Genomic DNA, 26,711 nt, shown 5'->3' on the forward strand with positions numbered 1-26,711 from the left:
GAGCCATTGTCGGGCGAGATCTTCGCTTTTTTGTGTGTTTGGTCGCTGCGCGCGAGTGCATGTTTACCCTAAATCTGTTATATAATCGTTTAACGGACAGGAGAGAAAAAACAAACTTGCCGCTGCTGCAGACGTTTAAGCTGCTTTCATAAAGTATGTCTTTACTCTCTCTCGGCGCGATCGCATTATAAGCTCTTGGCACCGGGCGCTGCGCACCTTTTTCGCGCGAGCCCAAACAGCGTTCGTAAACAGGCGTACAAGTATATATACACCGTCGTATTAACGGGAAAGGAAAATTATACTGCTGGAGTTATTTTATGGCTCGACGTTCGAGACGTTTTAAATATTAAAGTTCGCATTCTTCGGAAGCACGATGTATATATGAGCAATTCTTTAAGAAATCCTTCAAATTCGAGGCTGAAATCGCGATTGAAATGTTTTTAGCACATGACCTTGTAATGGACGTGAACAATTATTCGTTGATGTTCAAAAAATGGGGAAATGCGTGAATAATAGCCATTTTGATAGGTATTTATAGGAATTTCCGATTCGGACGGGATCTAAAAAGTTCAAATGTTCAGAAATAAGAAAAAGATTTTTTATTGTATTTATTAGTTGATATACAAAGGATAGAAGAAAGATTTTTCCAGTCATGACAAAATTGATAACATTATAAAGAAAAGTTTTTTCACTAAGCAAAGAATATTCTTGCCAAAGATTTTACACCATTACAATACTTAATGTTAATTTATTGTGTCCGAATGTCTCGGGATGAAATCATTTGACAAAAATATTTTATAAAGTCAAGAAGATTACGTGTGTGTGAGCTTACAGGGCATCTCTGCGGCCGTATGATTTGTGACAAATCTCACACTCAAAAGGGTTTGCTACGATTATGTACTGCATTTATGTGCCTTTTGAGGTCACTTGTCCTTGCAGATGACTTGTGACAAATTTCACACTCGAAGGGTTTTTTGCGGTCGTGTACTGTATTTACGTGACGTTTGAGTTCAAATTTTCGTCCAAATAATTTTGGACACATCTCACACTCTAAGGATTTGTTTCGAATGTGTACTGTATTTATGTGAACATTGAGATGGCTTTTTCGTCCATATGATTTATGACAAATCTCACATTCGAAGGGTTTGCTTCGATTATGTACTGCATTTAAGTGAATTTTGAGAGTTCCTTTTTCTCCAAATGATTTGTAACAAATGTCACATTCGTAGGATTTGTTAAGATTATGTACTGTATTCACGTGTCTATTGAGGCTACTCTTTTGTCCAAATGATTTGCCGCAAATTTCACATTCAAACGATGTGCTTCGATTGTGGACTATCATTATGTGAATTTTGAGATGTTCTTTGCGACCATATGATTTGTGACAAATATCACATTCAAAGGGTTTGCTTTGATCATGTATTGCATTGACGTAACGTTTGAGGTCACTTTTCTGTCCAAATGATTTGTGACAAATTTCACATTCAAACGATTTGCTACGATTATGTAATGCATTTATGTGAGTTCTAAGGTGATTTTTCCGTCTAAATGATTTATGACAAATATCACATTCGATAGTTTTGTCACTATACTGTAGGGCATTTATATTCTCATCGAGGTTACTCTTGTATGAAAATGATTCATAACAAATCTCACCTTCACACGGTCTGATTCTGTTATGAATCATACTCTTATGTTCTTTTAGACTTACTTTTGATGTGCATTTATGCAATGATTTTTTTTTAACAGTTTTTTCAAAACTTTTTAGATTCTCATAATCCGCAAGTTTTAAACAAGAGTTCATGTTGAACTGACAATTATTATCATAATCGAAGTCTTTTTTAATTAAAATTATCAGATATTTTTCATTGATGTCATGAGTCTTTTTTTTGTTTTCCATTTTCACCAATGGTCGAAAATTTTGATACTCAGATTTGAAGATAGTAGTAGATAAAAGAGGAAGTTCTGGTTTGAGATTTTTGCATTCCAAATCGATAAATACTTTTTCATCTAACCTCTCCTGGATGAATACGCCTTGATCAGGACCTTTTGCCTGAAATAAAAATTAGGGGCTAGTTTCTACTGGTCGATCAACAGAAAATAATTGAAATCCTTATACTCACCGATACTTCGTGCAACGGAAATGTTTCAGAGTTTTCGACTTTGCAATAGTCTAACGAAACGAAAACATTATCAACAGTTGCATCCGTCCAAAAATTGCTCGATTCTTCCTTCACCCTGAATAATTATCGAATTTAATAAGGAATAGCTCAAAAAATTATCATAGCAGTGTAACACACAACAATTTTTACCTAACTACGTCACTGTTGCCTTCCATGGCCTGGTTGATTATATGTTTTCGTTAAAATTTTTCACAATATACACTGATAAAATATCTGAGGTAAACAGCTGATAAAAAACTTTGCATCTCTATTTCACTTGTACTTTTTTACGAAAATAGTTATTAAACATATCATTGTGTAACTCAGTTACACACTAACGACTAAACACCTCGTGCGCTTTAGTGAGGTTATCCGGCGACTGTGATAACTCCTTGTCGAAACTCACCCCCTCTAGCGTTGATTACGTCTACACGCAGTTGTGGTGCACATCTATTGCTTTGTTGTCTGTACGCATGTACATTTCAGATAGGAAATCACTCAATTTTGCTGAATGATTTATGAGACGCTTATTTAACGCTTTTACTATAAATTTATTCGTGTAGAACAATCTTGGACTCGAAGAGTATCAACGAGGTACTTTATACTGATAAAGGTGTATATCGTAACCAATGTAAAACTATCGCAGATGACGAAGCTCAAAAAACTGAAATTAAATCATAATAAAACTTTGTTCAATGGTCGAGAGCTTGAGATATATATAAAAAAAAGAAGAAAATACTTTCATGAAAAAGTCTTTCATGAATTTTTTTTTTCAAAACGTACGAATGGCAAATTCTGCACTGGTATCGGTATGAAAAATAATATAATGCGCGAACAAGTTGGAATTTAAATCCGCGAGAGAGAGAGAGAAAGATATCATATTTCCAATAGAAATGTATGTATAATAGTTCTGTGAAAGTTAGATGCACTGGTCTATAGACTTTTTACATGCGCGTATACGAGAGAGAACAGAAGAGAATATTCACCTCCGCGCGAGCTTTTACCAATGAGAAACTCAATAACGTTTCAAAGTTTCGTCCGAGCTGTGCTCTGTGCAGCTTATTCCGCACGCATGATGATACTCGCGGAATAGTTAAACCCATTTCCCATGGATGAGGCAACTGTCACTAATAATTGTACTTGTTCGAGAAAAAAAAAGCAGCAGACAGGATAATTCTGGGCAAAAAGGATCATCTCCAGCGGAAAAGTAATAAGCATAAAATTAAATATTTACAAGTTTATTGCGTTGATGAAATTTCGAAGCGGTGGAGCCTTTACTACCCATCCTCTCTCACTCTCTCTCTCTTTTCGTGTAACTCGATAAGATTTTTTATTTTTTTGTTGCGAAAAAATCGATCGTCGTAACAACGAAAAAACACTACACGTAGAGCTACATTACGGAAGCTGCCGCGCGCATATCAAATACATTATAATGTAAAAGTGGTGCAGCAGCGGGTCGGAGGGATGATGCGTACACTATCTTTATATTTATCAACGTTCGTGTATCTAGTCCTGGTAATTTTTTATATCCGCGGGGCAAGAAAATAGATAAGTCCCCCCCTGCTACCCTATTTACGTGCCCCGTATATAATATCACGAAAATTCATGATGAATCGTTTCATTTTAGCGCCGCAGTAATTCTCGAAACACGAGCGTGAATCTATTACTGCACTCGGGCCAGTAAAAGCACGCGCGCGCGCCGCTACAATAAGCTTCCGCGAGTCAGCGCCGTTTATTATTTAGCCCACCGCCGCTGCTGTAGCTGCTGCAGCCTCGGATCCGCGTGTGCGATCGCATTTTTCGATGTTTTTCTCGTTTCTTTTTTTTTTTTTTTTTTTACTGNTTTTTTTTTTTTTTTTTTTTTTTTGTTGGTCGCGACGTCGGGAGAGCGTAATATTTCATACCGAGCGACTTTATAAATCAACGCGACACTCTCTTTTATGGGCAATTGGTCACTTCTGGCGGATGGTGTGTGTACGTTTTGATGCGCGTAAAATTGCTCGTTGTCGCGCCGAGCTTTTCCAGTCGACCGCGGTAGATGTAAACATTTTTAATTGCGAGAGATAATTTTTATTTTCCTCTCTTAAAATCAGCTTAATTCATTCCGTCAACTTCTTTATTTCTTCGAAATTTATCCATGAATTTTTTACGCTCGCTAAGAGCACCTCATCCAGTGGAAATAATAAAAGAGAAAGCCCATAACTTTGATCTCAATATTCAATAAGATCTTGCCTTGTAATTCTCGACGTCGAATCTGCGCGAAAAGGCCGTCGCGAGAAAAAAATAATAAGAGGCGAGAGCTCTCGCGACACAGCTAAAACTTATATACTTTCAATAAAAAAAGGCGCGCATTTCGCGCCGGGGATACTTTGATTTCGCATTAAAAATCCTGTAACTATGCAAATGCTCTCTCTCTTACCCTTCGGTGAAAAGTAGGTTAAAAGACTACTTTTTTTACGTGCTAAAAGTAAAATCGCCTCCTCTGTGTGCTCCTTTACTCTCTGCGTTACATTGCGCGTAGCTGAGCTTTGCTTTATTATAATGCCTCCTATTGAAGGCAAAAAAAATCGTCGTATACATATTTTCAGGCGAGCATATCGTCCATCAGGGTTTTTTTATATAAGGTAAATAATTCATTCCGATACACGATCTCACTCGCCCGTTATTTGCTCCGTATACCATAAGTCCATTTTCATTCCAAATTTCCCCATTTATCGTCGCGTCACACGACTACCACCAGCACCGCCGCCGCCGCCGCCACGCGAGATTTTTTCCCATCTCTCGCGCGCCGAAAGGGAGCTTTCAAGAGCCTCTGTATATATAGCTAGGGGTATATAAAACTGCTCCGAGGACCCTCCAATGGCTAAGAGACTCTTTCGTATAAAATATCCAACACCCCATATACTCGGCTGCAGCTTTTTCTCTCTCGCTGTCTCTCTATTATTCTTTTACCTTTTGTGACCTTTAAATTCGCCTGACTTGGCAGAAAACCCTATATATATGTGTGTGTGTGTGTGTAACCCACTCGAAACTGCGCGACATTTTCGGGCATTTATTCGCACCAAAATTTGAGAGGAAAATTTTCACGACCCGCGCACGTAATGTAGAGCAATGCCGATCGATAACATTCTCGTCTTAAATCCGTATTAGTTTCGATCGACGTTGCTCGTAGTTGGCAGTAAAAAAGTAAGAAAAAAAAGATATGACGTGCAAAGTAAAAATTGCTCTTGAATAATTATCCAATAAAATAACTGCGAGAAACTCTGTTCGATCATCGCGCTTTAGCGCCGACGTTGTAAAATTCGTATGAAAGGCGTCCAAGATTGAATTTCTATAGCGCGATATATACGCGCGCGAGCAGCAAAGAAGCGCGCACGAAAGTCGAAACTTGGGATAATTCGATTGAAGTTTATGTATAGTAGCGAGCTATTAAATTCGTTTCGAAAAGTAAAGCGCGCGATGGCCAATTTTCCGAGCGATTGTAATACATGAATTCGGAATATATAAATTTGAAGTATACTGATTGAATTAAGTCTTGTGCTTTGGAGCAATAGCAGCAGCAACAATGGGGCCATTGGCTTGAGTTTTAGCGCTTAATGTCGACTGCGAATTGTATCTTTATGAACACGGTGTATTCGAATTATAAGTGAATGTAAAGTACTTAAGGCTTTGAAGGGAGAATATAGAAAAAAATTGTATTCAATTTTTGAATGCAATGTGTCTTGACCTATCCATCGCGCTTTTTTAAATTACAAAATTCTGATTTTTCCCTGAAATGCAGCTACTTTTATGAGCTTTACGTTTTCTGACGTTTCGCGCTTTTCACCTGTCATAATGTTCAGAGCCAACCGCATTTGAATACACTTCCGAATTAATCTGAAATGGTTATTAGTTTTACTTATCACATCTCTCTTTATTTCTATTTTTCACGTTTATATTTCTTTGTGTTTATCTTTACTATTATTATATATTTGCCGTTAAGTCGTGTTTGATCGTTGAAGAATCGTTTATAAACGACGCGAGAACACGGATTTTCATTTTAGCGAGTAATATAAACGTCAAAATTTGACGCGATCCTACCGCGCTAGTTTTGTAATGACTCCTGGAAATTGTCGTCGACTTTTCCCCCCAACGAGCGAGAGAAACGTTTGTAATCCCATTGTCACGCGCACTATAATATACCCCCGCGTACTATACACTCGGTGTTTGTAGCTCATTATGCATACTTCGTCTCACGTAGCTCGACTGCTGCTGCTGCTTTACGCGCTGGGGTCTTAGTGGAACGTAATTTTCTATTACTCGAAACTTTGACCCTTAAAGTTGATCCGTCTTAGAAGGTGTGTGTGTGTATGCAGCACGAGGAGGTCTTGTGTGCACAAGACATAGATGGGTCTTAGCCGCAAAGTTCACTCGCGCCGCTGCCAGCTTAATCATAGTCGAGTCATGGCCACACGAAACACTTCGTCGGCGCGGCTCTGCGGTATATATGTATATGTCTACCCTATAGGCAAGCGTTTAAACCCGGAAATTATTAAGCTCGAATCGTTTGTATAATACGCGAAATATTACTTTTGCCGTTGGAAGATTTTAATGAAAATTCGGTACAGCGGCAATAGCGACCGCAAATTATACACAAATATGTGTTATACAACTTAAAATCGAGTCTACTAATGAAGCGAGCCGAGTCTATATTTATACATCCCTAGGATCTGCGTGTGTATGTACGCGAGTGAACTATTTCGCGGGGAGTTGAAAAGTTTGACTGCGCCGCGCGTGTGCTCTTGTCATTATTATTTTAACCGGTCCACGCGGTATATCATATAAGTTAGTCCATTTACGTGCACATACGCATAGCCTCAGAAAAGTTTGGTGTGCTTCGTGGCGGGCTGTAAATTAGTCATTTCTCCGATTCGTGGAGTCATCGCAAAAAAAAAGGAAACTAACAAACGAATTCGAGCGTACGTACGAGCATCTTGGGTGATATAATACCCCTGTGTACGTATACGCGATACACATTATCAAAGACAGCTGCGCGAGGAAAAAAAAAGGCAATGTCGCGTGAAGCGATCAAAGCGGCGTCGCAGCAGGAAAAACACAAGTATTATATGTATCGCATGAAAGAGTGTCGCTTCGACTCGACACGCGCATCTCTCGTTTTCTAGAGAAAGAGTTTCGAGGGCTTTTTTTTTTTTAAAGAGACATTGAAAAAAAATCAACTCGACAAATACCACGTTTCCACGACGAATTCTTCCTTTTTTTTCGTATTCATCTGAGTCTCGTATAGGTAAGGTCGATCCGTTTCAAGCTTTCAAAAAAGCAAAAAAAAAAAAAAAACAAAAATCCGTTTCGTTTGCGAAAATTGCAATTCCCCGACGGTGATTCTGTAAGTTGTTTTAGCCCGGCGTTATTTGTAAAGCGTTGGCTTTTTGTAAGCCGAGCTTCATTATTACAGCTGGTAAATAAAATACCTTCGCTATGCATACAACATTCTTTGATCTCAAATAAATGCATTGGCGCGACATTAAATCTTTTTTTACATATTCTCTAGGTACTATTAAAATTGAAATCTCCATCAAGAGACTAATAAAACATCGTTTCGTTTGAATAACCCTGAAAAATTTAATTTTTATCCTACAATGGAAGCCGTCAAAAGCACTAGTTGCAAAAGTTATGCAATATATAACGTATTATATGTATATAAAATGTGTATATATATACGCGTATTATATTATTTCGTGAGTTTTCAGCAACGTTTTCTCGTTTCTAAAGCTAATAGCCGTCGAGCTCGCTAATAGGAAAAATCATTATGACGTTGAATGACTACGTAATTTTTGTAGTCGAAACCATGTAAAGGCGACGAAAAGCTCTAAAACTACGATTTAATCAACGGATAATCCAAGTCACTCGAGCTGAAATTTTACTCTTTTTTTTTTAATTACTAGAAGAAAAGTTCCTACGCTGTAACCAAAATGACCTTAGTTTAACTACATCTTTTAGATAAAAACGACATTTAATACATTTTTTACTCCTGTACACCTACAATGTACAATAAATGTTTTAATTTCATACTCTTACGTACAAAAAAGATGTAATTTATTTAAAATATCTATCATCGCGCATAGCTTTGTAATATATTATTCTTTGGCATATTATTCGTATGTGAATCCTGCTCATATGAATAAATTTACAGGGCGTATAATAGTTAAATTGCGGAGACCGTCGTATTAATTTGAACTTGTAATTAAATTACAAAGCGTGACGATTACGTCAGTAGCAAAAATAATTATTACAAAAGACCTTTTATTTTAAAAGAAGTTTTTCAAACGCATTAAATTACGCGATAGAAAAAAAAGTTTTAATTTAATAATACAAAGAACATGAAAAAGTAAGAAAGTAAAAAATGTAAATTTTAATTGATGAGCACAAATAGTTTCGTTAACAGTAAAACTTATATCACTATTGCTTTTTTACGTTATTGCTTTAAATTGGGCTTGGTTTGAACTCGTATTACTTCAAGATAATTGTTATTATTCGATAACATTTTTTGCACGTTAGTGTAATAATATTATGATTGTGTTTACAACGCCTACTCATAATAGTTTAAATTTCTACTCAATTATGAGATTTAAAAATATCGAGTAAAACTTGAATATTATGCTCACGTGCCATGTCTATCGCGTCTGCTGATACAATTTCTACCACCTTGACTTTATCTGCTGGTATTAGTTCAATTTTTGTAAACTCCTCAAGCACTCGAGATTGATCGTATCTTTATCTTACGTTAACTCGTCATCATTTGTATTTCATAATTTGTTGATACTGTTGAAGTAATTTTAATAAAATGGAGTCTAGTGGTCCAGTCAACTATTCCGACAAGTAATTGACATTGTGTCAATTAAATTAGCAAGATAAGTGTATTTTAAATTTTAATTTTATCGATATTTTCAGAATAAAAGAAGAACCTAATGATATGGGTTATGTCACAAATGATAAGGAGCAAACAATAAACCAAGAATCTGATTCTTCAAATATGCAATATCACAGATGTCTGCAAGAGAATATCGTAAGTTAATTGATAACTGTAATTCATTGAATTATTATGTTTTAAACAAAATTTTTATAAGACTTTCATTTTATAACAGATTCATACGCTCGAAGAACGCAGAGAAATGAATGATTTTCAATCTAACCAAGAAACTAAAATAGAGTTTGAGTGCAAAGATGAAAAATCCGATGTAAATTTATTAGTATCCGCTGAAGCGAGCGAAGGAATTCATGAATTTCAACCTAACCAAGAAATTAAAATAGAGTTTGAGTGCAAAGATGTGAAACCAGCTGTGAATTTATTAGTACCCAATAAAGTGAACGATTGGTCGAACGATTTTGCTACTCATTCCTCAATTAAAATAGAAACTGAAGGCACAGTCAAGAAAGAGTTTCTCAGCGATATTATAAAAAGTATAGATTTCAATACTGGAAGCGAACTCCATGGAAAGGATACCAAAATTAGTCCTCAAATAGAGAAACCCCAAAAATCTAATCAATGTGAGAAATGTTTAAAAAATTTTTCTGCAAAAAACAGTTTGAAAACCCACATTGATATGGTGCATAAACGTATCACTTATCCGTGTGACATTTGTGAAAAGACATTTAAAAGTCAACTCTATATCAAGTTGCATATTGATTTAGTGCATAAAGGTCGAAAATCTTACAGCTGCGATGTATGCGAAAAGTCATTTGTACAAAAGAGTAATTTGAAAGCCCACATTGATATGGTGCATAAACGTATCACTTACCCGTGTGGCATTTGTGAAAAAACATTTAAAATCAAAAATTATCTGAAGTCACATATTGATTCAGTGCATAATGGTCGAAAATCTCACAGCTGCGATACATGCGGAAAGTCATTTGCACAAAAAAGTGCTTTTAAATTACACATTGATTCTAAGCATAATCGTATCAATTACCCATGTGGCATTTGTGGAAAAACATTTGTAAATAAAGGTAATCTCAAAGTGCATACGGATTCAGTGCATGATAATCGAAAACCTCACAGCTGCGATGTATGCGGAAAGTCATTTGCACAAAAAAGTAATCTGAAAAATCACATTGATGTGGTGCATAATTGTATTGCTTACCCGTGTGACATTTGCGGGAAGTCATTTACACTAAAGAGTAATCTGAAAACACATATTAATTCGGTACATAAACGTATCTCTTACTCGTGTGACATTTGTGAAAAGACATTTTCCTATAAGGGTAGTCTCAAATTTCATATTGATGCAGTGCATAATGGTCGAAAATCTCACAACTACGATTTATGCGGGAAATCATTTTTACAAAAGGGTGCTCTGAAAGCTCACATCGATGTGGTGCATAAAAATATCACTTACCCGTGTAACATTTGTGAAAAGACATTTTCAAGCAAGAGTTCTATCAAGTCACATATCGATTCGGTGCATAATGGGCGAAAATATCAATGTGATATATGCGGAAAGTTAATTGCATATAAGAGGGCTTTAAAATCACACATTGATACAGTGCACAATCCGATTTCTTATTCGTGTAAAATTTGCGAAAAAATATTTAAAAAAAAACGTTATCTCAAGTCGCACGTTGATTCATTGCATAATGAGCGAAAATATCACTGTGAATTATGCGGAATGTCATTTTTATACAAGGGTGCTCTGAAAACTCATATTGATTGGATACATAATCATATTTCCTACCCGTGTGACATTTGCGGAAAATCATTTTCAAGAAAAATACATTTAAAAAAACACATCGATTCAACTCACAAATAAATTAACATCATGTGATAATTGCAAGAAAACATACTTCATGTAAAAAATACAGCTCAAAAATGAATGCGAACTGTACTAGAGATTTTTGAAATAAAAAAACTGTTTATTTAAATAAATTATTAATGAATACTAAAACAATAAAACTAAATCATAATGATATGGAAAATTTAAAGAGGTTCAATTTCCAGAAGAATTCTGAAATGTTTATCGTTCATAAGGTTATTAACATTGATTATATTATGTAATAATTAATTTCAAAATTTTAATTAATTTCACGATTTGAATAATAAAATTGAGTCAAGCCCACAATAGGTGATGATAATAAATTCACCGTTGATTAATACTGATTGCCTCACCAAAATCTACAAATCCTCTCCTACCTCTAACTCGTCTAGTGAACGATATCAATATATTTTTTAAATTCATATAACGCTTGTATGGATCCATCAATTAACGCCAATTTTGTTACACGTAACTAGATCGCTGCCCCAACGAATAGCCACTGAATATTCACGAGGTTGTCTTGTATACTCACACACTTATTTAGAAATTCGTTTTATCCTGCAAAAATGCTAACGAAAAAAAAATGTTCCCTCAGCTGCTATTGAGAGAAAAAAAAGCAATTAGGTAATAAAAAAAAAAAAGAAAAAAAATGAGCGTTTCCATCTCTCCCCGCGCGATCGTTGAATTTTCCGGATTATCGAGAGTCGAAGCAACGCGAACCTCGTATTACGAGAAGCAGAGTCGGATAGAGTTGCATATATGCGTATAATAAAGAACAACCCGCGCGCGCGTTACAGCCCCCACGGGTCGGGGGGGGGGGGGGGCCCAAANGGGGGGGGGGGGGGGGGGGGGGGGGGGCCTAAATATCTAAACGTATACTGCATTGCTCGTCCGTACCGGCGGCACAGCGCATATACGCGCAGTGCAGCGCGCGTCGGGGTAATTTGCAAAATTGTCAAAGGGCTGTGCGAGCGCATTTACGCTTAGAATTCCGATTGCGACGTCAAAGAGTATCATTAGTAGTGGTGTAGTAGCGTCGGTGCGAACGAGCTCGCGAGCGCGAGCGCGCGCGCGTTTGCACGTCATAATTATCGTGCGGTCTGGCGCACTCGTACAACTTATACTACTGCTGCTGCTGCTGCTGCTGAGAAACGCCGCGCATATATGTTTAATGAAAATAAGTAATAGTTCTTGCGCGGCTCGCTCGCGCGCGTGCCTATACGCAGAGAGGAGCCTCGGCGGTGGTGCAGGCAACTTTTTATAACTGCAAATGATTTTATTCATTATTTGGCGGCAGCAGCGGTGTCGACGAGCTTGCAGACTATTACAGAGTCACGTTTTCGCCCGCGCGCATCGCCAATGAGCACGAGATGAATTTTTCAAGCTCTCGCTTCTCGCGCCACAGCGTACTCCGTGTAATATATATCTAAGGCAGTAAAAAGTTAGACTGTGTGTGTGTGTGTGTGTGTGTGTGTGCAGACGCGCACGTGTGGCCGCCGCCGCCGCATCCACGTACCTATATGTCCTATACTAGGCAGCAGAGATGAATTAGTTATCGCGTCCCGAGCATTTCCTGCACTGCGTGCGAGGATTTGGCGTCGTTAATGGCCGAGGAAGAAGCGCCAAAGCAAAACGACACACATGCGTCCCGCGGCCCCGAAACTTCGCGCTGCTGGTGCTGGTTGGTTGGTACTGGCAATTCAACTTGGAAATGAGTATACCCGGATTACGAGGCTGAATTTTACAGAGGGTATGGTATTATAACGCAAGATTCAACTCGAAGAGGGTCAAGTTCGTGAAAAAAATATCGATAGGGTTTTAATCAAAGCAAAAAGTATGTTTAAAAAATTTATTCATTATTCTGAAAATATTTTCAAGTTTCGAACGTCAATATAACCGGACTGTTCCAATTTTCACTCATTTCCATATAATCGCTAAATGATCAATAATAACGAGCTAGTTTTTAGAGAAAGAGAATGGAACAAAAATGAACCATCGACTCTCAGTTATTGTCATCGGTAACAGACTTTTCATCGACGAAAAATTCACGGAGCTCTCTTAAAAAGTTAACTATTAGCATCTATATTTTTCAGAAACAATAACTTATGCAGTAAATTCAAATCTTAGGTATTTTGTTTAATTATCGACGCCAATACCGTAGTTCATTACAAGCACTTGCAGCTGCAAATATACTAATTGGATTTTACTCTTAATATCGTGTGTGCAATATCATTACGTACTGCATCGGCGTGGGTTCAAAGATATATTTCTCTTTTGTGCGAACATGGCATGTTTGTGCGAACATGGCAAATTGTGCACCTGAATGAATGACGTTTTCATTACAATTTTGGTGTAGCTTTTTTTTTTTTTTTTTTTTTTTTATNCTACCTAACGGTGGGTCTTGCGTGTATATGTAAGTGTGTGTGTTAGTGTATTAGCGTGTACCTATAGTCGATATGGTTGCGCCTCCCATACCACTGAGGTTACGCTTTGATAATGGTGTGACCCCCAACACCAGAGACCGCAGTTGAAGTGCACCGGCCTTTTTCCAAGGAAAATTTCCACGGATTACACCCAACGGTGCAAACCCCGCAGAAAAAATCCTCAGGAAAAAACCAGCCCACCGCCGGGATTTGAACCCCTGACTTTTCGGTTGAGAAGCAAGAGCTCAAGCCCCACAGCCACCGCGGCCACTTTGGTGTAGCTCTATGATGACACGCGATGCTGCCCTCTATGCATTGCATCGCATAACTGCGTACAGTCGGTCGACGGTAGAGGGGGAAGGTTCCGCCAAGGAGCTATCACACGGAGTCACCTCGCTGATGTAGATGAGTAGTGCGTTCAGTTACTGGCAAATAGCTAAATTCCAGCAGTGAGCAAGTGTTTACAAATAATATCTGTAAGGAAGTATAGTTTTTCTATCTAAAATCGAGGTACTGCGTTGACTAAGAGACACATAGCCTCAAATATTTTCTAAGAGTACATCGTGAAAATTCGAAGTGAATAAATATAAATGAGCGATGGAAAGCAACGGGGACGTAGTTAGGTAAATATTTTTATGCGTTGTTCTAACGTGATAATTTTTTGAGCGATTCTTTATTAAAGTCGATTATTATTCAGGGTAAAAGAAGAACCAACTTGGACGGACGCAACTGATGATAATGTTTTCGATTCGATGAGCTATTGCAAAGCCGAAACGTTGGAATTTCATGAATTATCGGTGAGTTTAATGATTTTAATCATCTTCTAACTGTCCACAACAAAAAACTATTACATAATTATAATTTTAGGCAAAAGGCTCGAATAAGACTGTCCTGTTAAAAGAGAGGTTAGATGAAAAAATAATCATAGATTTTGAGTGCAAAAATGTCAAACCTGAACAGTCGTCTTCATCGACTACTATTTGCAAAAACGAGTATCAAAGTCATCAATCTATTGTGAAAAAAGAAAATGAAAATCAGACTTATTACTCAAATGAAAAAAGGCTGATAGTTTTGATAAAAAAGGGATTTATTTATGATAATTATTGTCAATTAAATGAGAACTCGTGTTTAAAACTTGTCAATTATGAAAATCTAAAAAGTTTAGAAAAAACTGTTAAGAAAGAATCATTGAACAAATCCACAATGCGTCGAGAAACTCACACAACTAAAACAGGTTTGAAAAATCACAAAAGTACAATACCTAAAAATATTAGACCCTTTGAGTGTGATATTTGTCACAGATCATTTGGACAAAAACAAAACCTCAAATGTCACGTGAATGCAGTACACTATCGTAGCAAACCCTTTGAATGTGAGATTTGTCCCAAATCATTTGGATATCAAAATCTACTGAAAAGACACATAATGAAAATACATGATCATATCATGCCGTTCGAGTGTTACATTTGTCACAAATCATTCAGTGAAAAGGATAATCTCAAAAGGCACATAATGAAAATACATGTTCGTATCATGCCGTTCGAGTGTTACATTTGTCACAAATCATTTAGAGAAAAGGATAATCTCAAAAGGCACATAATGAAAATACATGTTCTTATCACGCCGTTCGAGTGTGACATTTGTCACAAATCATTCAGAGAAAAGGATAATCTCAAAAGGCACATTAATGCAGTACACGATCGTATTAAACCCTTTGAATGTGGTATTTGTCACAAATCTTTTGGAGAAAAAAGTAAAGTGAAAAATCACATAAATTCAGTGCATAATGGTAGCAAACCCTTTGAGTGTGATATTTGTCACAAATCATTTGGACGAAAACAATACCTCAAAACTCATATAAATGTAGTACATAATCGGAGCAAACCCTTCGAATGTGACATTTGTCACAAGTCGTATTCTCGCAAAGATGTACTAAAAAAGCATATGAATGCAGTACATGATCGTATTAAACCCTTTGAATGTGATATTTGTCACAAATCATTTGGACAAAAATCACACCTCAAAACTCATATAAATGTAGTACATAATCGGAGCAAACCCTTCGAATGTGAAATTTGTCACAAATCATTTGGACAAAAACCACACCTCAATAAACATGTAAATGTAGTACACGATCGTAGCAAATCTTTTGAATGAGAAATTTGGCGCAAATCATTTGGACTAAAGAGTAGTCTCAATAGACACGTGATTACAGTACATAATCGAAGCAAATCCTAGAGCATGAGATTTATTATCAGACGTTTGGATGCAGTGAAGATCTCTTCAATCATAAATTCGACTTTGCTAGCAAATTATAGAAGATCTTTCTTTCATATTTAGACCAGCCATAACATCAAAATTTCAATCCAGTTTTTTGAAACTTTTACTGAATATTTCTCCAAAAGGCTCTATAGCGACCTTAAAAACATGAAAATGAAGGATAAGTATTGAGTAAAAGTGTCAGAAAACTGGATTGAAATTTTGATTTTTCAGTTGGGTCCTATTTCTCTTTAATTTTGTAAAGAATAAAAAATTTTAAAATATTATTAACTTTTCCGCGACTGTGAAGAATTTTACATTCACTTTTATTCATTATTTACAATATAAACACGTTTGTTCAAGTACTGGTGTACTAGTAAAAAATCCTTCCCTAGAAGAGAGAATTATTTCTAAACTCCGAACGCCGACCGGAGCAGCTTATTCCGTCTGTACATGCACTGGCAATATATGCTTGCACTCATAATAATAGAATTAAAAAAAATCATTTAATGTATTGTGAAATCCAGCAAAGAAAATAACAGACATAAAAATTCACAATTTGATATCCTACATGTTGCTCACAGGTTTTAATGGAGAAAAACAATTTGTTTTCTTCACATTATATGAATTCATAATGTATCTGTATTAACGAATAAAACCAGTATATCTAGAAAGATCATGAATTATTTTGATGAAATTGTTTTATTTCACGAATTTTTCCAATATTTAATATCAACAGATATTTTATATATTTATGCATGTTCAAGAAAAAGAATAAAAAATAAAATAATTTTTAAAATTAGAATAGAAATTTGATATGTATAAAATTTCCAATCAAAAGATACGCGAAGCTTTTCTAATATCGTCATTTTTTGTACATTTTCAAATATTGAATAAACATAAAAATTAATCAAGAGTATCGATGTTTGTTTTTTCTCATCCCGAACATTCTTAACGAAACTTTAATTCAAAACATATACTTTTGCGGTTCATTAGCAAGTTCTTTCAGCCGGAGGATAGGAGCGATGAAACTCCGAAATCGACTAATAAAAGGTCATTAAACGCACGGGTGGCTTATATACCGTGGTAAGTAGTGCGCGGCGGCGGCAGTGTCGGTGGGTCAGAGCAATTTTGCACTGCCGCATGCATCTCTCTCCCCCCTTGCACATGCACGGCGAGTACACACGCGAGGTCGCTTTGATTTGTGCCAGTAAACTACACGTCTTCATTCGGGCTAATATCGAGAACCTTCTACCCTTATCCAGACAGCGTGTGTGTGTTTGTTTCCCGGACTTTTTCTTCCTCGATCGGAAATAATTCGATTAAAAAATGCGAGTTTCTCGAAAAAAAAAAACTCGCATCACTCGTGTTTTGTAATATTATTCGAATGCATAATATATCGATTGTGAACCATTGCGTGCGGCGCAAAAATTTTTCCCCGCGTTAAATCCGATCAAAAGTTTAAAGTTATATTGTAATTTTTTTTTGCACGCTCGCGCATATTTTTTCTCGGCTCGCGCGACGCGAGCGCATTTAATAACAGAAAAATACTTCAAAAGTGCCGATTTCATGCATACCCATGCAAATGGAGGGTACTTATTTTTTTAAATATTCGCAACTACTAACCTGGATTTAAAATAATACAGATAAATTATTGTTTGTTTTACGTTTCACCGATATTATCTTACAAATTGGTAATTTGCATGAATTTTTAAAGTAATGTTCATTATTTACGGAAAAAAAACTAGTGGGTATTCTTTCTTTTATCTCACGTAATAAATCTACGCTGAATACATTCAACTGTAAGAAGCACAATAATTGAATTGCCTCGAGTTGAAAAAATGAAAGATGTTCTTGTGGGCTGTACCGTTATGTAAAGGAAAAATAAATTATTTGTCCAGTAGCTGGCGCGAAAATTAGGTCTTTTATCGAAGTGACGTACAAAAGCTTTTGAGGTTCCTCGGATCGTCTTCGCAAATAAGCGATCCCTCGGGGACGAGAGGGACACGAATCTCGAAAGTCGTACTTTCTGAAAAGGCTTTGACATTCGAACCGCTACAAATGTAAAATGTTTTATTTACATTCGTCGCTGTGGGCTTTTAATGAGCTCTCGTGCTGTAAGTGTTGGTATTCAATAAAAAAAAAAGAAAAAAATTTTAGCAGCACCACCACCACTCAACTCTCGTCAGCTTGTATTATGTCGCGCTGAACAGTCGCTGCTGCATCGTCGCTTCTAATGATCGCGCGTAAATTTTGATTATTTATAAAGATGAAATCATCGTCATTGTCGTACGTACATATTCATATATATATCCTAGAATAGAAAATATATATAATATAGGAATATAGGACTAGTCGTCGTCGTTGAAGAGCGAACAAGCGAACGCGTCGTTTTCATGCTCGATCGAGCTTTGTCCTCGCGCAGCAGCACCGGTTAAAATCGGATCCTAATGAATGCGCTCGATCGTCACTAATTTATTGCAAAACATTAATTAAAATCAGTCAATTCGATTTTTCCATTCTCGCGCGCTAATTGGGGAGGCGCACGCAACGTAGCGGCAGCAGCATACCGTCTCTCTTATCATATATACATAATGGTTTATTCGCGCCAGCTATACATGTACAGATATATAGATGCGCGAAAACGATGGATTTTATACTCCTTTGTATAATAAAATAATCTGTTTGGAAACACGACGATATTTTCTCCTCCCCGTCTCTCCCCCAAAATCGATCGATACGCGCGCTGCACATGCACATACTTTATACACCGTGTATGCATTAATGACCCCGTTAATCGTGTACGTGCTTTTTTTTATATACGTACAATATTCCAGTCACCCCTGCGCACAATTCAGCGATTAAACGGGAATTGCAGATGAGTTCGGGAGATTATAAAATTGACTTCGACGAGTATTCGCACTCATGCGCGAAGTAGTAGTAAAAAAAAACGCGATAAAAAAAAGGGCGAGAGAGAGGAGGAATTTATGAAAGTGCATATTGTATCGCGTATCCTGCATTATAATATTCCAGTTCGTGTGCCGTGTATACATGTATGCAGCAACAACAACGCATTGCAAAAGTTAATCTTCGGATGCGAAGAGGGCGCGCATAAAAAACCTAAACGCAGTATATGTTTTAATCTCACCAGGCGTACGTATAAACGGTGAAGGAGGATAGCTGCTAAAGAGTAGAAAGCGTATAACGAGAAAATTTCTCAGTTAACTCTCACGCAGTTGTTGTAGAATTTACGCGCTAGTGTACCGGTATATGGCTGTAAGACGGATTTCGACGCATAAGTAATGCAAGAGAAGAAGCGAAAAGACGTATTTGTTCGACTTGTAGCGAGCTCAAGAAGTAGCGGTGAAAATTACAACGGAAGATTTAAGGTGCGATCGAAGAAAATTAATGACCTTATTGATAAATTAATTAGCTTGGAAATTTTTAGCGAAGCTTTTTTTATTCATACATTTAAACGAAAAAGGGCTGGATTTTGGTTGAAGAAAAAATGTAGTACGACGATCAACACTTGTTTCAATGGATAAAATTTGATTAGCCGGATGATCGATCGTGACTTGACAATAACACAGATCGCGTACATACGTATACCGCGTAATATCAGCTACGATGAAAGCTCTCGTGGGATGGGGGGGAAAAAGCTCGAGCTTGACGAATGAAGCACACGTCTTGTACCCTTGCACACATACACAACCGGCGAGCGCACACTCGTAGTGCGAGCACGCGATCCTTTTGAAGAAGCGGTAAAGCCGCGGGGGTAATTCATTTGAAAGGAAAGGGCCGAGTTAACGTCTTATAAACAAAGCAACGACACGATTTTATACGATTCGTCATAGTCAGCGGCCGACGTGGTCGTGGTGGTGGTGGCGGTCGTAAAATGATACTGGTGCTACGTGTTCTACCACGATTGCTCGCACTGACTTTTTGTAAAGGAATAATTGTCTTCAATTACAGGGCCTGGATTCGACAAAAGACACTTTGATTTGATTTATTATACGTTGTTGCAGAGATACAACGATGATGATATACGAGTAGATGCTTCAATGACTGATGAGTACACGATGATTTTGATCAAGAGCTTATCTTCAGAGCAATATAGAAATTACAATAAAGTTCAAAATTTTATATTTCTGCTTTTTGATTCAAACATGTAATTGATCGCTCGATTTATTACAATAATATGCTTTCTGAGATAACTAGCATCTTTTAACGCGCGCGGATGGTCTGAAAAGCTACATTTGCCCCACTCTGCCCTCTTTGAATCGCTCATTGGAAATATACAATAGTGGGGCATGACGCTGCGCATCAGGCTTCACAAGTGCTTTTTTGGTGTAGAGGGGGAAGTAACGCTGTGAAGCTATCACAGTCACGTACACGGGGTCTCCTCACTACTGCGCTCAGATAGCAAGAAGCTAAATTCCTAAGTAGTAAACAAGTGTTTAAAAATTATCAAAATTGAGGTTACAGTGTCCGCTACTCGAGGCGTTTAACCTCGAATATTTTTTCAGTGCAAACCGTGAAAATTTAAAGCGATTACATTAGAATCAAGCGAGCGATGGAAGGCAACGATGACGTAGTTAGGTAAAAACTTTTGTGTGTTGCATTGCCATGATACTTTTTCGAGCGATTCCTTATTAAATTCGATAATTATTCAGGGTGAAGGAGGAGCCAAACGATACTAAGCCAGATATCGGCGACAATTATAATTTCGATTCGGTGGACTTTTGCGAAGTCCAAAACGTTGATACTTCAAACGTAAGTTCAAATATTTGAATTATGTTGTATCGATCGACTATTAGAAACTATAGCTCTGAATTTTGATTTCAGGCAAATAACATGAATGAGGTTATGGTGTCTCAGGAACAGTTAAATGAAAAAATAATCATAGATATTGAGTGCAAAAATGTCAAACTTGAACTGCCACCTCTGTCGACAATCATCTGCAAATCTGAACATCAAAGTTGTGAACCCATTGTGAAAATAGAAAACGAAAAACAGACCCATGACGTAAATGAAAAAAGTCCTATAATTTTGGTGAAAAAACAATTTAATTACGATAACAATCGTTACTTTTATGTGAATTCCCGATTGAAGATTGAAAAATTGATTTATGTGAAAATATTAAGAAAATCATCTCAAATCAAACCATCTTATAATTGTCAACCAACTTATGAAAAAGAAGTAAATTTAGGAAAACAAATTAATACGATGCTCAACCACATCAGACAGTATCAATGTGCAATTTGCTTCAAATCATTTGGACTAAAAGAAAACTTGGAAATGCACATTATAACGGTACATAATTACAGTAAACCTTTCGAGTGTGATATTTGTCACAGATCATTTAGACGAAAACAAAATCTCAAATGTCACGTGAATGCAGTACATTATCGCAGCAAACCCTTCGAATGTGAAATTTGTCACAAATCATTTGGACAAAAACCACACCTCAATAGACATATAAATGTAGTACACGATCATAAAAAACCCTTTGAATGTGGTATTTGTCACAAATCATTTGGACAAAAGAGTAGCTTCAATAGACATGTAAATTTAGTACACGATCGTAGCAAAACTTTTGAATGTGATATTTGTCCCAAATCATATGGTCGCAAAGAACATCTCAAAATTCACATGATAATAGTCCACAATCGAAGCTCATCGTTTGAATGTGAGGTTTGTCACAAATCATTTGGACAGAAAAGTGACCTCAAACGTCACGTCAATGCAGTACATAATCGGATCAAACCCTTTGAATGTGATATTTGTCATAAATCATATGTAGCAAAGGATTACCTCAAAGTTCACATTAATACAATACATAATCGTACCAAATCCTTCGAGTGTGAAATTTGTCCCAAATCATTTGGATATCAGAATCTACTGAAAAGACACATAATGAAAATACATGATCGTATCATACCTTTTGAGTGTAAAATTTGTCACAAATCATTCAGAGAAAAGGATTATCTCAAAAGGCACAATAATGCAGTACACAATCGGAACAAATCTTTTGAATGTGACACATAACGACAGTACATAATTAAAGCAAACCCTACGTGTGCTACACTTACATGAGCAAGCTATGTAATTTTTTGAAAATCTTTCAAAAAGGATAACCTTTAATTTTATAAAGATAATAAATTTTTTCAACTTCTCATTTAATACTGTGATTGTTTTCGTACATAATTTTTAACAATGTATTGCTATTAAGTTGACCTTTCAATTTCCCGTTTATTAGTTATAAATGTGTATAAATACAGTTATAAATTCATATTATGTATTGTAATATAGTATTCATTCATCGAATGCGAATTCGACCCCGCGTCGTGCATTATCTCTCTGAGTTCCAATCGAGTATTCGTATTTGTGCGTACAAGGTAAAAAATACCTCTAACGCATTAGCTGCAATTGCACGACTCAAAAGACATCATAAAATAGAAAACTCGCGCTCAATGTAGAGATTGAATCACCACAAAATTCCAATGATTAATCACGAAATTTTTTTAGCCATGACACGATCGGTCATAATTTTTCTATAACAGGCTATTCGCAGTGTCAACTATTCCATTATTTGATGGAGAATTCAAAGTTAAGCGATATCAATAATTATAATCACAACTTTAAATGGAGTCGAACTAAGCTGGCATGTGTAACAAGCAATAGAAACGAGAGGGGTGCCTCGCTTCGTATAAAAACATTTAGAATTTTGTCGATAATCTTCTTTCAGAAGACATCGCGCTCGACAGGCTCTGTATTGGATCGGACGGCGCGCGTCAGTCTTTCGCGTTACCCTACTGGTCTGTCCGTATGCCTCGGGAAGAAGAAAATTTGCATCGTATTTATTTTCTACCTGACGTGTGCGCGCAAGCTCTCTTATGCAATCGAGCACAATTGAAAAAGACGCGCGATGGTCGGGTACGGCATAAAAGAGAATATCTGTCGGGTAAAAGTAATTTTTCCGAAACTTGATTACTTCAAGCTGCAGCAAAAGAAGAAAAAAACAATCGATGGTTTTATCAACGTGCCGCCGATTAAAATCGACATCGTCGATGTCGTAAACACAGCCATTTCGTTCGAAAAAAAGGGAAAAAAATATTTACACGCCCTTCCTTGTGTTTTTTTATTCTCCTCGCGGAAATTTCTTAAATAATGCAACTTCCTTTATCACTCATTAACTCATTCGTAGCGTAATACATAAATTTTAACTTAAAACTCGGCGTTACCGCTGCCGCTGCCGCTGCAGCTCGGGGAAAGAAAAAGTTATCGAGTGCCGTGATGAAATAATTGATGAGCTCTTGCTGCCCGGCTCCATCTACCTGCACCGAGCCTTGCGACGAGAGTTATAGCGAGTATGCGAAAAAGTTTACATTAATACTGAGACATAGTTTTAACTATTTATATTTATCCAATTTTTTTTTTCTCCTCTTCCTCTTACTCGAGCAACAGCGTGTGTCAATTTAAAAAGATCAAATCACTGTGATGCTCTTTTCATTCTGGTACATCTTGCACTTTAGTTTACAATTTTCATCAATCTTAATTCTTTAATCTTGAAATTGCTTGGGAGCAGTTGTCTCTGTCTCTGTCTTTCCTTCTCTCTCTCTCGAGAGAGAGAGAATAAGAGAGAGAAAGATCGTGTTGTCTTTCGCATACTAACTGCAAACTTTTTACATTTTAACTTTTGTAAGTGATTTTCGTTAATGTCTCGCAATCAAGCCCTTCCACGATATAATACCGGGTCCGCGCGTAATTCAACTTATATAAAAGAAAATCTAGCGAATGGAACTCGAGGGGCGTGGGTGGGAGTCGCGTAAAGCTTTTGAATCCAGATAACCGGAAAGTGTATATACAAATAAACTTGGCTATGATGTATATAATTAAAAGAAAATTAATGCTGCGAGAAACTGAGATTGCCACTGTATACCCCCCCTCCCTCCCTTCCTCGAAACTTTTACGCGAATAAAACGAGAGATCCCCGCGAGATTTTATTACGATGTTTCGTTTATCTAAATCGCGTCAACATTGAAAGATTTCGAAACTTAAAATTGAGTTCGAGACCAGTGTCGAAATATCTTTTTAAGAATTTATGATTGAAACGACGAGTCAAAATCTGATTGTCGCTCGTCGCCACGAGTCTCTCTATAAGGAAACATCGATAATATGAGTGCAGCTCGAGTCGTTATACGTACGCGTCTTTTTAACACGGAGACAAAGTTGTTACTAGCAGAGTACTGAAATAACATACTTTCTCCATTTCCACTCAGCTTGATACACAATAATAAAATCAAACTACCGCGGCGCGGACAACTTTTTTTCCCCTGCCTTCTTTTCATTTAGATTCGAGCGACGATGCTCGAGGAGCGAAGGCCACTTTCTCGAGAAGAAAATGATGAGGCTTATGTAGAAGCTCGCAGGAAAAATATTGAAAATATATACCGAGCTTTGGTAAGGACAGAGTAAATTGTGTATCTCCGAGCGATTATTTATGTAATAATACCGACGTTGTGTGTGTGTATGTATGTGTACGTGGGTTCATCGTCACGAAGGGGGAGGCGTATTTATACTAGGAAATGTAAGTTGGAGAAAATTTTCTGACTGTGTCGAGGAAGGCACGTCACGCCGCGTACGTGACGAGAAATACACCCCCCGCATCGGTACATAGAGAGAAAGAGAGAGAAATCGTGAGCGAGAGCTTTATTCAATATTTGCGTTTCGGAAGGAAAACCGTGTACACACACACATAGAAGAGGCGCGATAGAGCGAGAGACTCGCAGAGCTGCTGGCTCGTATTATATATGGGGAGGGTGAAACTGCCATATGGTATATAAAACATCGCTATTCAAGACGAGCACGACGAGCGACGACGACGCTTTTGCAAAAGAGGCGTGTAATTATTTTATCCGACGAAATATTCAACTTGACATGTATGCGATTTACTTTACTGCGTGGACTATTTCGTGAAATAGACAAAAACGTTTCGAGTGGATATTTAAATATAATTAGAAAGATATTTACTACTCTTCTGATCCTGTACGATATGAACTATATATAGCTGTATTCATAACGAGAGACAGGCATATTTTTTTTTTTTTTTTTTTAATTCACTGACGAATAGGAGGAATAGCCGTTAATTTATGATACCGCAGCGACATATTTGACTTTCAAATACGCCGAGAGAGCCCCTCCAGCGAAAAAAAATACACATACACATACACACCGCGCGCGCGCTCGCAAATGAAAATTGACGGCTCTGGGCGATTTTTCGTGCGTACGGGTAGAAGACACGTACCTCCAGGATATCAACGTCAAACAATGCGATACGCAGCATCTTCGGAAATGGAATTCGTTATCCGTGGAATAAACAATTTTTTTTTGTTATTTTTTTTTTTTTTTTCGAAAAATATAATTGGGTTCGCGACGCACCGCCACGAGCGTTATAACTTTAATCTGTATCATATATACGTATGTATATAGTCGAGCACATTTATTACGCACGCACACGTGCACACGGCAAAGAGAGAGAGAGAGAGAGACAAATACGTACGGCGCGTAATTACTGCGCTAACGATATTGCGGCGTGCCGCGACGACGACGACGACGCAACTCTCCACCCTTCGCGCGTACACATACACACACACACGCATTGAGAAATGAATGCGAAAAAAAGCGGCAGGATGAGAGGTGGATGGGTGGGTGCAGGGAGCAGGGCGAGAGAAAGAAAAAAAGCGGAAAGCGAGTGCGAGTGAGTGAAACCGCGTGAATAGCTCGCGCGCGCGGCACGTTTATGACTGTGTACACATACTTGACAGTGCATACGCGATGTATATAGATATATTTTACTTCGACGCGTTCTATCTGCGTATTATACTCCTTTTATAATGTATATATACTCCTTGGTTAACCTACTTTTTTACCCTGTTAAAATATTCAGCATTAAGATTTGTAAGTTTTGTGCCCTTTTGTGCGCGCGCCGCGCGGGCTATTTAAACGATAATGAACGCACGTGGGCAGGGGTGCGTTAAAAATTGACTGCGTGATAATGCGTTATATATTCTTCGGTCGGTGTTGCGTTTGAGTTTCTGTAAAAACTAAAAGTTAGTTGAGAATTTTAGCAAGAGAAGTTAATTAGAAAAAAGACACTGTTTAAAGTAACTGAAATATTATTATTCGGCTGATTTAATTTTTGTTGATTATGATAATTTATACGGTATTGACCATGTCTTCGATCGCTACGATGTACGCAAGAACATGACCATCTATTTTTATGCGCGAAGCAATTATGAAGCTCCAATGCACCACGCGCTCGTCGATATTTATTTATATACTTAAGGTATTATTTAATCGCTCGTGAAAGCGTATCGCCGCCGAGACTCTCTTTCAGTTCAACATCGATTGGAGCAATATTTTAAAAAAAAACTTTAAATTTTACGCTGAAGATGAGCTTTTGAGTTGCATAATGATGTTTTTGTAGGCAACCTGCTGCTGGCAAAAATGAAAACCACCGGTCACGTGGAAGTGGTCGATTTAAAACCACCAACTCCGACGACTTCTAGCTCCCGTACGAAGGGTCCACAATTCAAACACCTAAGTTGTCGACGAGCCGCCCGACTTCGTCATCCTCTACACCGCAAATGGACAATCGTAAGCATAACAAGTGGTTCTTTGAGTGCCTCTTTCGACGTTGACTAATAATCCTATTTTTGATAAATCTGCTTCACGGCTGAAACAGTATATGAATTACTATCATCGTCACACTCAAGAAGGGTTATATCCTCATCTTTTCGCCCAGTCACTTGCGAGAGCGACGCTGATAAGCCGGCGCCACCTGGCGGCGTAGAGCGCAAACATATGGCGTCCGACATACTGACCGAATAAGCGAATCCGACTCCCGCGAATAGCGAAACAATGGCTCAATTAAAGAACCGCGAATAAGCGAAACCGCGAATACTGAGTACCGCGAATAGCGGGGATTGCCTGTATTTAAATATTGCTTCGTTTCTTAAGGTACAGAATAGTATTGAGAAATCAAACAACATGATTAT

At 37.4% G+C, this 26,711-nt stretch overlaps 3 protein-coding genes across 3 annotated transcripts; 2 read left to right on the forward strand and 1 right to left on the reverse strand.

Annotated features, from left to right (window-relative positions):
- Positions 1 to 777: 777 nt before the first annotated feature.
- LOC111694130 (zinc finger protein OZF-like) lies at positions 778 to 2,529 on the reverse strand. The gene is made up of 3 exons (XM_023460952.1): positions 2,313 to 2,529; positions 2,124 to 2,238; positions 778 to 2,053 (listed from the first exon to the last, which is right to left on the reverse strand). The coding sequence occupies exons 1-3, from the start codon at positions 2,336 to 2,338 to the stop codon at positions 875 to 877; spliced, it is 1,320 nt and encodes a 439-aa protein (XP_023316720.1). The 5' UTR covers positions 2,339 to 2,529; the 3' UTR covers positions 778 to 874.
- A 6,396-nt stretch (positions 2,530 to 8,925) lies between these two features.
- On the forward strand, positions 8,926 to 11,135 carry LOC106658149 (zinc finger protein draculin-like). Its single transcript, XM_014379978.2, has 3 exons — positions 8,926 to 9,038; positions 9,111 to 9,225; positions 9,305 to 11,135. The coding sequence occupies exons 1-3, from the start codon at positions 9,004 to 9,006 to the stop codon at positions 10,964 to 10,966; spliced, it is 1,812 nt and encodes a 603-aa protein (XP_014235464.1). The 5' UTR covers positions 8,926 to 9,003; the 3' UTR covers positions 10,967 to 11,135.
- Positions 11,136 to 13,989: 2,854 nt separating this feature from the next.
- Positions 13,990 to 19,823, forward strand: LOC111694116 (zinc finger protein 468-like). The gene is made up of 4 exons (XM_023460922.1): positions 13,990 to 14,015; positions 14,090 to 14,189; positions 14,260 to 15,145; positions 19,624 to 19,823. Exons 1-4 carry the CDS (start codon positions 13,990 to 13,992, stop codon positions 19,821 to 19,823), a joined length of 1,212 nt encoding a protein of 403 aa, XP_023316690.1.
- The last annotated feature ends 6,888 nt before the right edge of the window (positions 19,824 to 26,711 follow it).

Source organism: Trichogramma pretiosum, unplaced genomic scaffold, assembly GCF_000599845.2.
Source record: "Trichogramma pretiosum strain Unisexual culture from Peru unplaced genomic scaffold, Tpre_2.0 scaffold56, whole genome shotgun sequence".
Taxonomy (NCBI): domain Eukaryota; kingdom Metazoa; phylum Arthropoda; class Insecta; order Hymenoptera; family Trichogrammatidae; genus Trichogramma; species Trichogramma pretiosum.

Excerpts from the sequence above, each read along its gene's own strand:
- LOC111694130 (XM_023460952.1), bottom strand. The coding sequence starts at position 2,338 with ATGGAAGGCAACAGTGACGTAGTTAG. Across the intron at positions 2,239-2,312 it reads GGCAACAGTGACGTAGTTAG|GGTGAAGGAAGAATCGAGCA; the intron begins GTAAAAATTGTT and ends ATAATTATTCAG. Across the intron at positions 2,054-2,123 it reads TTCCGTTGCACGAAGTATCG|GCAAAAGGTCCTGATCAAGG; the intron begins GTGAGTATAAGG and ends TTTTTATTTCAG.
- LOC106658149 (XM_014379978.2), top strand. The coding sequence starts at position 9,004 with ATGGAGTCTAGTGGTCCAGTCAACTATTCCGACAA. Across the intron at positions 9,039-9,110 it reads CCAGTCAACTATTCCGACAA|AATAAAAGAAGAACCTAATG; the intron begins GTAATTGACATT and ends CGATATTTTCAG. Across the intron at positions 9,226-9,304 it reads GATGTCTGCAAGAGAATATC|ATTCATACGCTCGAAGAACG; the intron begins GTAAGTTAATTG and ends ATTTTATAACAG.
- LOC111694116 (XM_023460922.1), top strand. The coding sequence starts at position 13,990 with ATGGAAAGCAACGGGGACGTAGTTAG. Across the intron at positions 14,016-14,089 it reads AGCAACGGGGACGTAGTTAG|GGTAAAAGAAGAACCAACTT; the intron begins GTAAATATTTTT and ends ATTATTATTCAG. Across the intron at positions 15,146-19,623 it reads CAAATCTTTTGGAGAAAAAA|GGCCTGGATTCGACAAAAGA; the intron begins GTAAAGTGAAAA and ends CTTCAATTACAG.